Here is an 18,286-nt window from a genome sequence, read left to right as displayed (position 1 = left end):
CAATTCTTTTTAAATTGATTAAAAATTCTTCAATACTGTAGTTAAAGTCAACCTGTTTAAAAGTTGCTAAATGTTTTCATGTAAAATCATCCAAGACTTTAACCATGATACTGATATGTAATTTCTGCTTGGTTTTAAAGCAAATTATCTATCCTGACAAGATGAAGACAAATATACTCTTCTCTGTAAACCCTGACAATCTATTTTGTTTCATTTGACAACATGCAGTTCTTGTTTTTGTTTTTCCTGTGCTTAACTGGGGTTTTCTGTTTATCATATACTTTCATTGTCTTATATTAACATGTCTGCACCAAATAAGGAAGAAAAGACAAACAAAAGATTCCTAAATAGAAGTGTTGATTGTCACTTGATTGTCAGAATTTTTTTCAACAAATAAATATAACAATGCAATTATAGTACTTTATTTAGAATTTTTCAATTTTACTCTTTCTTTTTTTATAACAAAGTTTGGATTTTTACTAATTTTCTTATTCAGTTTAGCAAAAATTCTTTCATCTGACTTGGAGGAACCAACTTGAGCTTGATACTCACACAAAACCTGAAAAATGAAATTGTAATCAATGTTTATTCATACATTTTACAGAAGAATGCATTGAGTGTGTAGGTAGAGGTAATATCTTTGGTTAGCTTGAACCATGAAGTCTAGGCTAGGTAAACTACAGTAATTCAGTGGTTTATGTGTTACATATTTGTTTCTCATTCATTCTTTGTACATAAATTAGGCCATTAGTTTTAACGTTTTGAATTGTTTTACATTGTCATTTCAGGGCCTATTATAGTTGACTATGCGGTGTGGGCTTTGCTCATTGTTAAAGTCATACAGTGACCTATAGTTGTTAATTTCTGTGTCATTTTTGTCTCTTGTGGAGAGTTGTGGGATTGGCAATCATACCACATCTTCTTTTTTATATACCCTCCTTTAAGAGTAGAGTAAGACTAGTGTTTTCAATTACCTACAGAAACATAAAAAAAAATATCATTCTGATAAGATATACTGTGTGACATTTTTTTTCAGATCTTTCCCTTATCTTTTTTCTGCTGGCATCATACATTGATGTTTTTCATATTTTGAATTTTACAACTGTACATGTCCTATTTTTTATATGGAGCACAGGTAAAATTGTTAATCAGTTGAATAAATATTCAGAAGAATTAAAACTCTTTTATACATCAAAAGGTACGTATCTTTTCCATGCAACATTAATGTTCTTTTCCTCCAAAGTATTCTAGTTATATTCATTACTTATTAATAATGTGAAGGGAGTTAATCAACATTCATAATATGTCTTTTTCATACCTTCTTTTTCAGTTTTTTCAATGATAATTCTCCTTTACTTTTCAACACTTCTGTTATTGTTTGTTCCCAGTTAAACTTTTTCTTTGGACTATCATCTTCCACTTCATCATCATTTTCCTCTGTGGTTGAATTTAATGTTTTATCTGTAATCAAAATTCAGAAATAGATAATGCATAACTATCATGAGATCTCCATATTTACAGATTTTCATTCATTTTTAAAACCTGAAATAGGAGTTGTGTTTGTTGTTCTATATTGTTATATTGAAGTGCAATGGACTACATAAACTATATTTTCAATGCTTTTCATGTTGATGTAGAAGTCATTTTTTTGTTAAAAGCAGTTTTTCAAGTTTTTACCTATATTGGTATGGTGAAGATGTTAATGCAGAATTATATCCCCATGCAGAAAATCAAAGTATGCAAATGTATATACTACATTAAACTATAAAAAAATCTTCTCATCATAATAACTGCACATATGTAGATTTTAAACTAGCCATCACACTTCATAAATATAGACCATGTCACATCAGGGAACACATCCCACTTCAGTGTGACCCAACATAGATGTTTAAATGTATTCAATTCTTGTCCAGCACATGACTATAATTATTTTTCTTTTAACTTTGCAAACATTTTTTTTTTAAATGCTTACCTCCCTCTTCTATGTGAGGTTTTTTAACTTCCAATTCTTCAATTTCTTCTTCTGTGTCTTTTCTTTTTCTTTTCTTTGATTTCTTTTTATTAGATTTTTCATCATTTTCAGTAGAACTGTCAGTTTTATTTTCAGAACATTTTTTGTTTTTACTATCAGATTTTTTTGCTTTCACAGTATTTTCCTCTACTTCATCTTTATTTTTTACTCTTTTTCTTTCTGCTTTTCTCTCTTTTTTTGACAGTTCTTTAAGTTCTTCATTATTTGTAGCATTCCCGTTCACATTGTTTTCTTTTTGAGACCCATTTTCGGCACATTTGTCTTCTTCTGCCTTTGGGGGCTCTGGTTTTGGCTAAAAAAAACCAACCTTTTACTGTATTCATTAAATCAAAACAAGAGTGCACACACTGAAATGTCTCACCCTTTTTATTGGTTATGTTTGAATATTATATGTTTATCTTCTTAACAACATAAGATTTTACTACAGGGGTGACATAAAACTTGTGTATTAAACTGAGGTCAAGATCAAGTGAAACTGCAAGATGTACATGTACACTTAACACTCATTCCATACACCAATATAGTTGATCTATTGTTTATAGTATATGATATAGGACTTACCTACATAATCATTGACCATATTGATTTTGCAAGCTATCACTGAACAATGAAAATGGGGTCAAATGCAATGGATACAGGCCTAAGGCCATTACAGTGCAATGTAATGCAGTACATTACAATTACTTTGTGATTCTTCCATTACAATTACAATTACATTTTTTCTCACATGTAATGCATTACATTACAATTACTTTGCCTGTGTAATGCATTACATTACACATTACTTTTTCAATATAAAAACAAAAAGCATTTCAAAAACAGAGGTATATGTACATATGTATACAGTGTTAGGGACATATACTTCAAATACTGGTTAATTAATATGTCCATTGCACTTTATCATCATAAGTGGTTTAAATGTGATGCCATTAAGAGAACAGCGATCAGTTCTGTACACCTTTCCGGCAATATTAAAAGCCTTTCTACAGGAGCTTATGTGTGGGAAATGGCTAAATACTTGATAGCTGTATTAGCCAAAGAAGAAAGGCACACTGAATTTGACTTCCATTATTCCAGTGCATTGATTGAAATTTCTTCACATGGCTCAGACAAGTAGATGTCAACATCATTTACTCCACCATATGTATGTACTCGAGATTCCGCCAATTTAGACGCACCCCTTGATTGACTGCAAGGGTACAGCAGATCCATGTACACTCCCTAAGGATTAATGGAGATGTGTCCTTTACAATATTATCCCACCACCAGAACAATCCCCACCCAACACCGCCCAAGGGAGTGTGTAGGACACCGAGAAGTCTGTTATTATGGTGGAGGAAGCCGAAGTACTCGGAGAGAACCACCGGGCCACTCGGTGGAAACAGACAAACCAGAGAGATATCAGAAGATTGATCTCCAGGTCAAAGTAGGGGACAACTTTGACCAACCGAGGCCCCCAAAGTACCCATTCTAGTTTAAACTCCGGTGTGGGTACCAGAGATGTGTGTGAGAGGGTGAAAATTACCCTTCTGATGTACTGATATTTATAGCACCCCGAGTGAGAATCGAACTCGGGACCTTCAGCACCGGTCTTAACCACTAGACCACAAACTCACATACCTGTGTCTATACCCTTTGATTGAGTAGTAGGAGGCATGAAACTGAAAAAGTCACTTTTAAGTTTCTTAGGTGGTGGAAAAAAATAAATAAATTATCATATAATTTTGTTTCTAACATTGATTACTTAATCATTAAGACATCATTAAGGATTTCAAAGGGATATAATAAATGTGTCATTAAAGAAAGGGCTATCTTGTGAAATGCCTAAGGGTTCTGTGAGGACAAACATAAGTTGAGAAGATTTGATTGCAATAAAAACATTGTGATATTAATTAGGTGAAATAACAACACAGACAGTACCCAAACCACAGTTTGGTTTAAAAATGTTGTTTGATATATTCAATATTTCATTGAAATTCATGTAAGGTGTGTATAGAATTATGAAATTTTCATCTTCATATTTTTTTCATTGATCTATATAGTTTTGTTTGATAACTTTTTTTATAAGATTTTTCATAGACCACCAAACACCAAAATATTCCCATATCATATTAAACAAATATTAGAAACCAAGATCAAAGACTTGATATTTTTACCATTTTATATTTCTTACCTTAATGTGTGTTTTAAAGATTGGTGTAATTTATTTAATACAGTAATTAAATGTGACAAAAATTTTATTCCATACTTTCTTTTGTTTTTGTTAATATTTTATTTTTATTATACAATATTCTTCAATTTTATCTATTTTACCAATTTGTAATGAAAAGTAATGTACTGTAATGGACGCATTACATCAATTTTTAACTAAAGTAATCATTACATTACATGTAATTGTAATGCAGAAAATGTGCATTACTAATTACTTTGCATTACATCCAAAAAATGTAATATTACAATGCATTACAATTACAAATTACCATTACCCCAGGCCTGAATGGATATATGCCAGATGGAAACTTCTTAATATAATGCACCTGTATACAAGATTTTCAGTATTCAGGTCTTCTGCCTTCTGAGGTATACAGCCTTATGCAAATATTTAAAGCTGCCACCATCATCAGATAATCATTCAATTTCATATGTCTTGCATTCTTTGACTTTGTCACATTTAGCCAAAATGGTATCAAAAAAGAACCTACACTTTTTTCTTTTTATAATTGTAGATGCATAGTGTGTCCTTATAATTACCAGTTTAATACACTGTCTTTATTTAAAACTTTGAGACAGTTTTCGCCATGATGTCACTTCTATTGTTGAAGATTGTATAGTACTGTTCTAATTTGATTGTTTTGTTTTTTTGTTCTGAATAATTGAATATCAATTCACTACTGTACACACAATTTTATTTTCTAATAGTCCCCTACCAGTGAAGTCTGTTAGACAGATGCTCACACTAAAGTTTTCCATACTTTTTCTGCGATGCTTTAATCTATTGATTAGAAATTTGGTGTAAAGTCATATAATGAGAAGTTACAGATTTATTGAAGAAATGTTTCAATCTCAACAGTTGTTTTTGTTGGACAAAAAAACTAGAGGCTCTAAAGAGCCTGTGTCGCTCACCTTGGTCTATGTGAATATTAAACAAAGGAAGCAGATGGATTCATGACAAAATTGTGTTTTGGTGATGGTGATGTATTTGTAGATCTTACTTAACTAAACAGTCTTGCTGCTTACAGTTATCTCTATCTATAATGAACTTGGCCCAGTAGTTTCAGTGGAAAATGTTAATAAAAATTTACAAATTTTATGAAAATTGTTAAAAATTGACTATAAAGGACAATAACTCCTTAGGGGGGTCAATTGACCATTTCGGTCATGTAAACTTATTTGTAAATCTTACTTTGCTGATCATTATTGCTGTTTATAGTTTATCTCTATCTATAATAATATTCGAGATAATAACCAAAAACAGCAAAATTTCCTTAAAATTACCGATTCAGGGGCAGCAAATCAACAACAACGGGTAGTCCCGATTCATCTGAAAATTTCAGCGCAGATAGATCTTGACCTGATAAACAATTTTACCCCCATGTCAGATTTGCTCTAAATGCTTTGGTTTTTGAGTTATAAGCCAAAAACTGCATTTTACCCCTATGTCCTTTTTTTAGCCGTGGCAGCCATCTTGATTTGATGGCCGGGTCACCAGAAAGATTTTTTAACTAGATACCCCAAAGATGATTGTGGCCAAGTTTGGATTAATTTGGCCCAGTAGTTTTAGAGGAGAAGATTTTTGTAAAAGATAACTAAATAAAGGCAACAGTAGTATACCGCTGTTCAAAACTCATAAATCCATGGACAAAAAACAAAATCGGGATAACAAACTAAAACCGAGGGAAACGCATTAAATATAAGAGGAGAACAACGACATAACACTAAAATGTAACACATATAGACAAAATCCCACGAGAATAACAAATATAACATATATATATAACATCAAAACCAAATACATGAATTTGGGATAGACAAGTACCGTGACACGTCTTATCGCAATGTGAATTTACACTCAAAAATAAGAGAAAACAAACGACACAACGTTATAATGTAATACACACAGAAACGAACTATAATATAACAATGACCATATTCCTGACTTGGTACAGGGCATTTTTAAAGGAAAAAATGGTGGGTTGAACCTGGTTTTGTGGCATGCCAAACCTCGCACTTTTATGGCCATGTGAAATATAACATCAAAATGACAACACAGGACTACAATATAAATAAATTGGAGAACACAATTGACAAAGAATCACACGAACAACAGCCAACAAAAGGCAACAAGTTCAAAATTTTAATACGCCAGAAGTGTATATTGTCCACACAAGACCTATGTGTGACGCACAGATACAAAAGTTTGAAAGCCGAAACGAGCACAAAGTTGAACAGCATCGAGGACCAAAAGATCAAAAAGGTTGTGCCAAAAACGGCAAGGGTTTTCTGTTAAGTTACCAGAAAATCCCTATAATTTAGAGTAATTTATACTTTTGCAAACAGTAAATTTAATAAAATGAATATTCAAAAGATGTACATGATAAAGCTGAAGTATTAACTAACTACAGGAAACAACTGAAATACATTTACATAACCAGACATTTGAAACACAAAAGTAGACACATCCGAATACGTTTAAACCTCTACGCCAAGTGACGTCCTATTTGAAACTGAAAAATGACGAAAAAATGACGTCATTTGAATTAGTAGAACAGAGCATCAAAAAATGAAAAATGACGTCACATAAGAATGAATAAGATAGAATTAGGATTAATTTAAGATTATATATTTGAACTAAATACTGATATTGCATTTAATAACAAAGCACATTTTAATTCTTATTAATATAAAACTGAAGTAGCAATTAACTATATTATAAAAAAAACTATGTCGGGTTTGTTATGAATCTAACTTCAAACATAAAATATCGTACTGATTACTTTGAACGAAATCAAATCTGATAAATGAAGGGGGTGATTAATTTTCTTTACCATAACACATAAAGATTTACGAAAAATGGTTAAAAATTGACTGTAAAGGGCAATAACTCCTAAAGGGGTCAACTGACCATTTCGGTCACTTTGGGTTATTTGTAAATCTTACTTTGCTGAACATTACTGCTGTTTATAGTTTATCTCTATCTATAATAATATTCAAGAAAATAACCAAAAACAGCAAAATTTCCTTAAAATTACCAATTCAGGGGCAGCAACCCAACAACTGGTTGTCCGATTCATCTGAAAATTTTAGGGCAGATAGATCTTGACTTCATAAATAATTCAACCTTGTCAGATTTGCTCTAAATGCTTTGGTTTCAGAGTTATAAGCCAAAATCTACATTTTACCCCTATGTTCTATTTTTAGCCATGGCGACCATCTTGGTTGGTTGGCCAGGTCACTGGACACATTTTTAAACTAGATACTAGATATAATGAACTACCATCGGCTGTCGTCACAGCTTACCACAATGGCTTTTAACCAGATTTGTGTACATAGTTTGTTGGAAGGATGATTCGTTTGGGCATGTGTAAATAGTCTTTTGCGATAATACACCAGAGGTGGTATGCAAATTATTGGAAGAAGAAGAAGAAATACCTGTTCTGTATTGGCTAATAGTAAATCCCAAACTTCACCAACCAATCGTCTATCTCTGACGTTCATACTGTTACTAACAAAATTCTGGAAATATCAAGAGTAATTCAGACTGTTAGCTAAGAAGACACCTGCTCTCAATGTACTTTTAGTTCAATATATAATAGCTGATGCCTTAATTTGGCAATCAAGCAATATCATTTGATGACTGCAGTTACACAGTACAACATGGAATTCAAATATATGCAAGAAATGACAAACTTGTATTCATATAAGTAAGCAGAATTTCTCCAAACCAAGAAATCAAGAATTCATGAAAACACAATTTAAAAAGATATTTTGTAACAAGATATTTTGCAACAAGATTATTCTGATTTTTTATCAGAAGATGTTAATATGAGCATGATGAGTAAGTCAAATATCTCACATAAGGCTGGTGTTCTTTTTTATGAATCTTTTAAACAAAATTCACCATTGTCAAATATTTAAAATTGTGTTTCTTTATGATGCCACAGTGACATAACAAATGACATGTCTGCACTAAAATTACCAGCCTATATATCAAACCGGTATTGAGATTTCTTAAAAAAACTTACATTTTTTTTTTTTTTTAAATTCACAAGGATTTCACTTTTTTTTCAATTTTATGGTATCATCTTATTCATTTCCTAATTTGATGTACAATGTACAAACATTTTAATTGATAAAATTTCAAACCATTTTCAACTTTTTGGCCCAAAGATGTTTTGTTTTTTTGTCATGTCCATGGTATCACTCTTTCTAAGTTTTTTGTTTAATCTTCATAAATTTATTTACATTTAAACATATTATATATCACAAATTATCCATACATACTTCAAACTTTGCTTTTTTCCTTGGAATATTAGGGTAATCTTTCATCCTTTCCAACACTCCTTTCAATCTTGGATTGGTGATACATTTGTCAATAGCCACCTGGACTTTCTGAAATCAGGACATCATCAACTAATTTAACTTTTGATATAACCCCTGGGTAATTATATAAAATGTTCTATCAATTCTTATAAGTCTGTATACAAACATTAAAATCTGCATTATTTTACTTGTACAAAAGTTTTTAAAAAACCTTCATATTTACAGTTATCATGTTTGTACCCTATGATGGCCTATCCTCCCTATTACAGGTGTTAGATAGCTGATTTAATTGTTTTTTAAATACAATAAAAGAACAAAAATAAATTTTGTTTATATTTACCCCAAGAAAATTGTGCATTTGATGACATGCTCAAATATTTGAGAAATTTCAATATATATAAAAGCTTATGTCTTTGGTATGACTAGTACTGTTGCTAACATATCTATGGAGTTTTTATGAAGGTAGTTCAAATAAACAAAATATTTACAAAAGAAAATCCTTTCATAATATTTACCCACACAATTATAAGTTTTTTCCTTAATTTTCCCTTCATTTTGGACTACATACCTCTAGCCACTGTTCTTGTTTGACTTCTCCTTTATTGGCATTAGCTTTTGGTTTATAATTCTTCCCTGAATACTTTTCTTCCTCACTAATACATTTTATGTGTTCTGCATAAGAATCTCCCCTGAAAGTAATAAAATAGGAATAAGGATTATTTTACACAGTATCATAATCATGATAATAGGCATTTGTAATTTTGAGAAAATCTCAATGATACCATAATCAAATTTCATTTTCCCTTCTGATCCAAAAAATGAATCAGGATCTTTCCATAATTTTGATATACCGATAGTTCACATGAATTTTTTTATTGGTACATTGTACTGCCAAATAAATTCTTCTGTAAGGAAGGTAGTGCAGTTTTAGGGGAGATAAGTGTTAATTTGATATCTAATTTCAATGTTCTTACCTCTGTTTTCATTTTGATAAGAAAGTTATTTCTTAATATAATCACAGAAATTATTAATATAATATAATGAAGAATGACATGTATGCCTTAATTTGTAATTTATGGCTCATTATTGAAGGAGATTGTTCACCTATAGTGGCAAACTTTTGAGTCATTTGATCCCTGGTGGAGAGTTGTCTCATTGCAAAACATACCCCAAATTCATGAACTTCTTATTTTTGATTGAGGTAAATTTATTTATAAAATAAATATAAATTAGCTACATTACATAGATAAGTCCCCTTTCTAGAATTTTTGACAAGGGAGACAACTCTAAACAAAAAATAAACCTATGCAAATGTATATAATATACCAACCAGAAATCTTTTCCACAGTCAACACATGATATCATATTGCAGTTACGACATCTTGTCTGAAAATGTTTTTCTACTTGATTCTTCTTCAGTGATTCGTTACACTGGCTGCAAGTAAACACCACCATCTCAACCTCTGAAAGTACATGTATGAATGATTTTTATGGTGATTAAGATAATAACACAATGTTGACTGCTGTACCCCAATTTTTTACCTTTTTTACCTTTTATGTCTGTCTTTTTTGTTCACACATCATTGTCAATATAACAGATTCCTATACAACTGTCATACAAGTGTGATGTTTAGCTAGCTTTAAAACCAGATTTAATCCACCATTTACTACTTAAAGCCTGTTCCAAGTCAAGAATGTGACAGTTGTTTGAGTTTAAGCTTTTGATTATACCATCAATAAGGGACTTTCTGTTTTGAATTTTCCTTGGAGTTGAGTATTTTTGTTATTTGACATTTGATTACATATCCACATGTTTATTATCATTACATCATGCATATGAGGCCCTAATACATTTTGTAAAAGAGTAAAAATGTATTACAGTACCATTCAAACGGAACGATTCAATATCCTTTTTTTTCCGATTTCCGTGTTTTTCGGAGCTACCAAGTACCGCGGATTTCACTCCCAAATTCCTCCAAAGATTCTCTCCCAACACTGCGTGGCTGTTAATTGGTTTATTGCCAATCGGATGTACTAAACATTTACGACGCGTGACAACATAATCAGGTCTTTTTTTTGTAACTCGATCGTCTAATCTATTCATCGGTTCAACAAGTAAAACTCAATTTATTGAAGCAATGTAAAATACTATGTTTCACCACCTCGGTACATTTATACAGACTTCAATAATCTAAATTACGAAAAGAAACTGTAAAGTGACAACTCTGTTGAACAAAGGGAATAACTTCAAGTGATTTTGCTACGAAACGGTTTTCAAATTGATGAAAGTATTTAATATCAATTTCGTCATTTAAATTTGGAAAGTGTAAAAATATTTTAGCATTAAATTACTATGATTTTACCTGTCTTCATGTTTTTGACAAGTTTATGACGCGCAGCCATTTAACGTTTACAAAAGATGTTAAAAGTTGTGATGATAAGTAATCCGCTTATCGCCATTCAATAGGTCACTAATCCTTTAATTATTATTAAACCTCAATTGCCCATCATAATATTCTATTCCAGTTAAATCAGTCAGCATTTCATTTTTGAACATTTCTTAATCGCCCAAAATTGGCAGTTCTTTATTGTATTTTTGTCTTTTGAACACAATTGATCCCTGGACAATTTCCATCATAATTTCAATATTTCATCAACCATAAATTTATATTATTGACCATGGACGTATAACTAGTGTTAATTTGTTCACATTTAGAAGAATTTCATTATTTTAAATTGCTTCGCCGACATATTTTCAGTATGCATAGTGACCTGAGCGTAACCCTCCTCGTAAAAATCTGGTGGTCACAATAAGCATGGATCTGTCATTAAAATAAACAATTATCTGATTGTTCATGTTAAACACGTGCTCAATAACTATGCTTTTTGTTATTTGTTTACTATAAGGTGACAATCGGTAAACTTCGGCTTCAAAACACGGCATTTAATGAGTAGCCATATTTGTTAAATCATAACAGACAGAGAGAAAAAAAAAATTGACGATTAAACATTATATATGCGTAAAATGAGAAATTTGTGCACAGAGGACTAAGTTTATGATATATACATGCATTGGTTCAAGAATTGGATAAACGTTATTTTTAACCACTTACTCGTTTCATATGACTTTAAGCCTATTACCCTATCAGTCGTGTGTCGGTATAGATCAAAGTAGGATAAGAGCAAATAATAGGGGAGTGAGCTCGCTATCACAATAAACATTTACCTGATTTTGGAAGAGATTATTCCCAAATTCCTCCCAACATTTTGGGAGGAATATCAGAGTTTTTCGGAGTAACTCGGACATTTTCCTTGGTGTAGGGTGTGGGAGAGTTGGTCCTTTTGAATGGTACTGTAAATAAATCTTATGTTATAGGCCAGCAGTGTATGACCGAATTCATGAAGGCAAGAAGGAAAACATATACACAAATCAGTTAATTACAACAAGGATTTTTCATGTTTGTAAAGTAATATTATCAATAATTATACAAATTCGTATGTATGAAGAAAAGCAAACAGAATGCTATCTAGATTTTTTATCAAAATCAAGCACTCTGAGTTTGTCATGTTATAATTTCATAACCTAAAGTTATAGGATGAAGGGTTTAATATCATACACACCTTACCAAGTAATTCAAAACAAGGAAATGCTTGTTTTTCTTATATCAAAATTAAAAATAAAATAAATGAACATGTGGCGGAAGTTGTCAATGGGATTCTAAACAAAAACTTAAATCGGATTAGATGCAATTCCGCGTTTAATTGTATTTACAAACGGTCGTTCTTTAAAGATTTGAACAAAAGAACAAGAATAAATTTCTTCATTTTGGTCAATTAGATATGATTTATCTTTTTGGTGACATTTCATTATTATTTAAAAGAAAAATGAACATAAAATTTATTTTCGTATAAGTTCCATACCGTCTTCGGTTCATCAAATAGAAATGGAGTTGAAAAACAGCACAGAAAATGTAGAAATACAACTTATTGATGAACTAAAAGTAATGAGGGAAACAAATAATCAGATGAATATAATAATTTAGTCACAAGTTTACTCCTCAATCCTCAAGACCTATCCCACCTCACCTGTCATTCATTTAGTCATTACTTCAACAACCCTAATTTGGTACATCACTACATGTATATGTAAAGGGTAAAAATGCACCTTTATTGTTAGGCGTTAAACAGTAGTTTTCGGCTAATGTTTGCATGAAATTGATTAAAATTTATTAATCTCATGTTAAGTTATGTCATGCTTATATACATTGTATATGATCAGGATTGGTCAGAGTTATTTCCAGGAGTCGAAACTGGCGCTGGTCCTGCGGTCATAGACCAGAAGAATTTGCGTCGGATCAGTAGATTTTGTCTGCTGGTGGTCTGGTGGACCAGTAGAAATTTGTTGATAAAACTCACTGATTGCATCGCAATATCAGTTTGTTTGCAAACAAATTAACTTGCGAAATCATTTACCCGGTACTGAAGCATGTCAAAGAGGATAATTGTATTCATTGAAAATAAAATATTATTTCCTGTTAACTTGAAGAAATTAATATAAAATATTGTTTCATGAAATTGTTTTTAGTGTTTGTCAAATGAATGTCATTTTTGCAGAACCAGTTAAGATTTGCAGCTGAGGGAGGGTAGGAGGGGTCCTGATCCAGAAATCCCGAGCTTAAAAACACGAAATCACGTAATCCCGGGCTTAAAAAAAACGAAATCCCGAGGTCCTGAAATTTAAAAAAAGAATTCCCGGATCCCGAAAGGGTCAATCCAGAAATCCTGAGCTTAAAAACACCTGATCCCGGAGTCCCGATAAAGGTCCTATCCCCCCTCGCAGCTGGACCAGTAGATTTTTTATTCCACTGTTCCAGCTTGCCAGTATACAAAAAGCTTAAATTCGACCCCTAGTTATTTTTGAGTTCTGAAATAATTATCGTTACCATTTTCAAGGAATTTTAGGTGGTTCGTCAAAATCGGTAGATTTTTTTCATAAAGCCCACGAAATATTACCGTTAACATATCATTTGGCAAGATTTTTTACCTTTATTCATCATGAAGGTACCCCCTTTTATTACCCTCATTTATCATGTTTATAAACCAGTTTTTAAAATACATCTTCATGTATGTGTTAAATGAGTCATCAGCTTCATTTCCCTCATCTTGGTATTACTATATATATATATATATATATATATAGCTACTAGAGTTTAGAAATCTGGTAAAAAAAATAAAGAGTTTTACAGTGTTCAAGTGTTTAAAGATAATAATCAAGTTCATGTTTCCTATCTTATACACTTCTGTCAAAAAAAAATTTGCCCTGAGTCATCAAAAAAAAATACAAAAATTGTAGGTTGATGCTTGATGTACAATGTATAAGTCAATTGTAGCAAGAATTTGTGTCCTTATAATTAAGATTTAGTTGAGATAGTTTATGTTACATACATGTATTCTTTCCAAAGCTGACACATGCATAAAGATTAAAGTTTTAAGTATTTTTGACTTTTTATCAAGTTTTTACTTCAATTAATAGTAGAAACAACCATGAAAATTTCAATTGACCAGTATTTGCCAGTATTGACCACTTGGGGAGTATTGTCCAGGGCGGAAAATACCGGTAAATACCACTGGTAAAATACCGGGGGTGGTATTTACCGCCCAACCTTGTTACATAGTCCTGCCAAAAATGTTATTGGTAAAGGCAAGTTAGTAAACCTATGTTAATAAACATTGTTGAATAAAACCAATGCAAGCAACAGACAAATATTGAAAGATAGAGGCAAACCTGCAATTTTTTTTTATTGAGTATCCTCTACGTATTCTAAATAATGAGCTGCATGATCAAGTCCTCTTAGTTAGCTATAAAGATAGAACTGTAACTACCGCTGGGTATAGATGAGGAAATAATACTGTCTCTCTTAGAGTCATTTGCATAACTAAAAATTAACTTAAATTATGCACTTATCCTACTTAGGGTAGATGGGAGTCTAAATTAAAATCCATAAAATATTTTGATTATTTGTCTAAACATGCTAAATGTAGTTTATGTCATACTGTTTTTCAAAAATATAATAAAACGTATGGGTCACTGGGCTTTTGTGGCTACAGGTTGTGCACATTTGTCAGATTTTCATTTTGTATAGATTATGAACATGATGCATGGAAATCCCTATTTTTGTGTGATAAAAAGAAAACAAAACCATATAATTTAAAGATTAGATACATGTATGAGGAGATAGCTCATATATATTATATGCTTTCATGCAGATACAAAAAAGAAAAAATGAGATCATCAAACTCATTTTCTTCCTAAATAATAAAATAAGTAAATTTACACAACACATTATGATATAAAGATTTCTTTATCTGAGTTATCTACCCTTACATGGAAAAGTTTGGAAAAAAATTGATAAAACAAAAAAATCACTTTTATTTGTAATATACAGGCGTAATCATGGTAATTATGATGAAACACATAATTTTCAATATTAACATGAAAAGTCTTACACATGAAATACATACTACTCTTGAAATTTGCTCATTTCATTAAAGATCTAGACTGAATCGATTGTTTTCTGCTAATTCAAAATCCAAGATGGAGGAAGACACCCAAGCTACCTTAAGTATGTAACCATGGTAAAAGTTATTATAAAATTAAAATGTTTCTTGCAAACGATCATTGTTTAGGATTGGCATTTTATGACATACATATATTTTTTCCAGGGAAAAGGCTTGTTTGCAAAGAAAAACATAAACAAAGGTGATGTTATTTTTGAAGAGACACCAATTGTTTCCACACAGTTTCTATGGAATGAGTTGTACAAATACAAAGCATGTGAATACTGTATGAAATCTTTAGAAACAGCAGAAGAACAAGCTCGTAGATTATCAACAAATCCACATTTAAGTCTCCCACATCCGGAATGTGATATTACTGATCAGTCACCATATGTGGATTGTCCTGGTTGTCAGGTAACCAAATTATTCAGAGAATACATGAATTAATTTAGTAATTAATGATTAATGTTCAGTGGCAATTATTTCATGCATATTCAGTATGAGAAATTATTAATAATTTTAAAATAGGTAGGTACAGTACACACAGAGAGGATGTATTTTCATTAACCTTTTTTTTTTTATAGCTTTCAGAAATTAAACTAAATAGGAAATGATTGAAATAGGAAGAAGTGAGAGAATAGTTGACATTTGATTATATGTCACTGTCAGACTATGCAGTCATGCTTTGTTGATTTTTATTACTTTTACCTGCAATCAACAGGTCATAAAACCCTCCCAGATGGGAGTAATTCCTTGGTGTTTTTTGGGAGGGAAATCTGTCTTTCACAGTGTGACACTGTGTTACACCAGAATCAGTGTTGGGAGTATGAGATTACATCCTCTCTGTGTGTACTGTATGGAGCAGGACATAAAGGGCAGGAAATTTGTACTACTCCTGGAAAACAATAGAATGTTCAGTCACTCAGGATAGGGTTGAAACTTTTCTATGCAACAAGCCACAGATGTGTCAAAAAGTGGTTGCAAGCTAAAGGGTTCGTTCAAGTGCAGAGCAAAGTCTTCTGTATAAATTGTTGTATGTCATTGTATGTATGAAGGATTCATTTTTTTTCATGAAAGAAAGTAAAATAGTTTTTTCTTTGATGATTGATAGCATGGTCTTGCCAAAAACTTCATATAAAGCCTTTGGAACTTGTGACAGTGTATTGCATTTAACAGTTTAACTTGTGGTTTGAACATAATACCAAGGAAAAGTAGTATCTGAATAAAATACAGATTAAGGTCTGCTAACAAGGATCTGCAAACAGTCCTTTCTACTTTATGTTTAAAGACCTTTCCGGATACCCTTGATATTGTTGGACAAATACACACTATCAAAAGTTTAAGCATTGAAATTTCCAAATTTTTGAGTGCATTCCTAATTTTAGCACCCTTCACTATAGCGAAAAAAGTGAGAAAAATTCTAATCAATCCAATATTATATCGTAAATGTCAATCATTGTTTATTTACTTCAATGGCTTCATACATATGAGAAAAAATCCTGGTGAATGATATTTTATTCACCTTGAGTCCCTTATCATAGCACATTATTATTATTAAAAGCAAAAACTCACTGCTAAATTCAGTCAATATAACTGGTTTTTTTTATACAGGTGACATATTGCTGCGAATTATGTAGAAAAACAGCTTTGGATGAATATCATCAAGTCTTGTGTATGGGTCCTAGTAGACTAAGTGAAGACAATGATCATCCTTTAGCTAGGCTTCAGGAAACTTGGAGGTGAATAATTATACAAGTTATAATAACGCTGGATGTTATTAACAAATTGATATCTCACTCTTCAGTTACATTGTTTAATTTAGTGAGCTATAATTTTTTTTTTTGGGGGGGGGGGAATAACTCAACAATATAGGACCAAAATGTATGGAGAAACAACCGACAATTTGTGTTTGAAGTGATGAGCAAATTTACAAATAATGCATTTTAGTGAAAAATCACTTTTGATAATGTGAAAAACTAGTTAGTTGTTGTTAAACAAGATTATACATGGACATTGGAAATTATTTCTAATTTACCAAAAATTCATATATTACATGTATTATGTATGTAAACAAGAGAGATATTTTAGAGTGAATCACTGACGATTGCAAACATTCATTGGAAAATTAACCACCAAGAATTAGTTTTAACTCAATGAGCTTATGTACTATATTTTGCTACGAAAACAAAGTCATTTTCTATCATGTTTTAGATGATGTTATGAAGTAAGTCAGGCTCATTTTATTTAATTTATTGTCTTTTTCAGAAATATTCATTATCCACCGGAGACCTCCAGCATAATGCTTATAGTGAAGATGGTAGCTCTAGTCAAACAGGTTATTATTTTGCTAGGTGACCCCTCTTCACTGTATCTCAGATAATAAGTGATAATTTTGTTAATTGGGGCATACATTTTAATTGCAAATTCAAATGTTTTATTAACCGGATTTTTGTGACAAAATGTCGGTTATTGATTTGGGGATGTACGGCGGGCGGCAATCAAATGTTGTCCGTGCATTAACTCATGAACCGTTCAACCAAAGCTTTTAAAATTTTAATATGTTATTACTGACAACTATACGAAGGTCAAGTTCAATAATGGCGATTTTGAAATTTACCGTTCAGGAGTTATAGTTCTTGAAAGGCGGCAATCAAATGTTGTCCGTGCATTAACTCATGAACCGTTCAACCAAAGCTTTTAAAATTTTAATATGTTATTACTGACAACTACAGTGTTCCAGCTAGGCCGTTTTCAGAGGGCGCGGCGCCCGCCCTTTTCCGAGTGGCGCCCTGTGCCCTTTTTACAGATTCCAGGGCGCCCTGCCTTTTTTGAAGATCGATTGCATATTAATTTGCATATTGATATGATACGCTAATTACTAAATTTTACCTGGGGAAAAGATTATGACTTTGTTTACCACCCCAAGCTAATCAATGGTTACAACTGGTGTCATAATCTGTTGTTATAGGTAATCCGTTTATCGGATGGGTCATTAATGATCATCAACATTAATTCGTTCAAATAGAATCGGTCAGTCAGCAATTATCTTTGAAGAAATGTGCATACAACAACTTGGGCACAATTTGCGATGTTTACCGTAGTTTCATGGAAGAAACGTAATGACAGAAAGTTGGAAAACCATTATAAACTCGT

At 31.7% G+C, this 18,286-nt stretch overlaps 2 protein-coding genes across 3 annotated transcripts in view; one reads left to right on the top strand and one right to left on the bottom strand.

Annotated features, from left to right (window-relative positions):
* Positions 1 to 406: 406 nt before the first annotated feature.
* LOC139519737 (cell growth-regulating nucleolar protein-like) lies at positions 407 to 12,304 on the bottom strand. 2 transcript variants are annotated; one of them, XM_071311982.1, is made up of 8 exons: positions 12,202 to 12,304; positions 9,906 to 10,038; positions 9,144 to 9,264; positions 8,537 to 8,644; positions 7,685 to 7,768; positions 1,976 to 2,327; positions 1,319 to 1,461; positions 407 to 559 (listed from the first exon to the last, which is right to left on the bottom strand). In XM_071311982.1, exons 2-8 carry the CDS (start codon positions 10,028 to 10,030, stop codon positions 422 to 424), a joined length of 1,071 nt encoding a protein of 356 aa, XP_071168083.1. In that variant the 5' UTR covers positions 10,031 to 10,038; positions 12,202 to 12,304; the 3' UTR covers positions 407 to 421. The 2 variants fall into 2 exon arrangements, with proteins under 2 accessions (XP_071168083.1, XP_071168082.1); XM_071311981.1 differs by having other exon boundaries at positions 12,197 to 12,295.
* Positions 12,305 to 12,445: 141 nt separating this feature from the next.
* The window catches only part of LOC139519736 (protein-lysine N-trimethyltransferase SMYD5-like), a 42,400-nt gene continuing 36,559 nt past the window's right edge, over positions 12,446 to 18,286 (top strand). Inside the window, exons 1-4 of the mRNA XM_071311979.1 lie at positions 12,446 to 12,576; positions 15,299 to 15,547; positions 16,745 to 16,872; positions 17,399 to 17,468. Coding sequence (XP_071168080.1) covers positions 12,520 to 12,576; positions 15,299 to 15,547; positions 16,745 to 16,872; positions 17,399 to 17,468 — 504 coding nt within the window. The 5' untranslated portion in view covers positions 12,446 to 12,519. The remainder of the gene's footprint in view (positions 12,577 to 15,298; positions 15,548 to 16,744; positions 16,873 to 17,398; positions 17,469 to 18,286) is intronic.

Source organism: Mytilus edulis, chromosome 4, assembly GCF_963676685.1.
Source record: "Mytilus edulis chromosome 4, xbMytEdul2.2, whole genome shotgun sequence".
Classification (NCBI taxonomy): Eukaryota; Metazoa; Mollusca; class Bivalvia; order Mytilida; family Mytilidae; genus Mytilus; species Mytilus edulis.
The sequence above is the reverse complement of the archived record's forward strand: the minus strand, read 5'-3'. Positions and strand labels throughout refer to the sequence as shown.

Excerpts from the sequence above, each read along its gene's own strand:
- LOC139519737 (XM_071311982.1), bottom strand. The coding sequence starts at position 10,030 with ATGGTGGTGTTTACTTGCAGCCAGTGTAACGAATCACTGAAGAAGAAT. Across the intron at positions 1,462-1,975 it reads ACCTCACATAGAAGAGGGAG|ATAAAACATTAAATTCAACC; the intron begins GTAAGCATTTAA and ends TTTTGATTACAG. Across the intron at positions 560-1,318 it reads TGAAAAAACTGAAAAAGAAG|GTTTTGTGTGAGTATCAAGC; the intron begins GTATGAAAAAGA and ends TTCATTTTTCAG.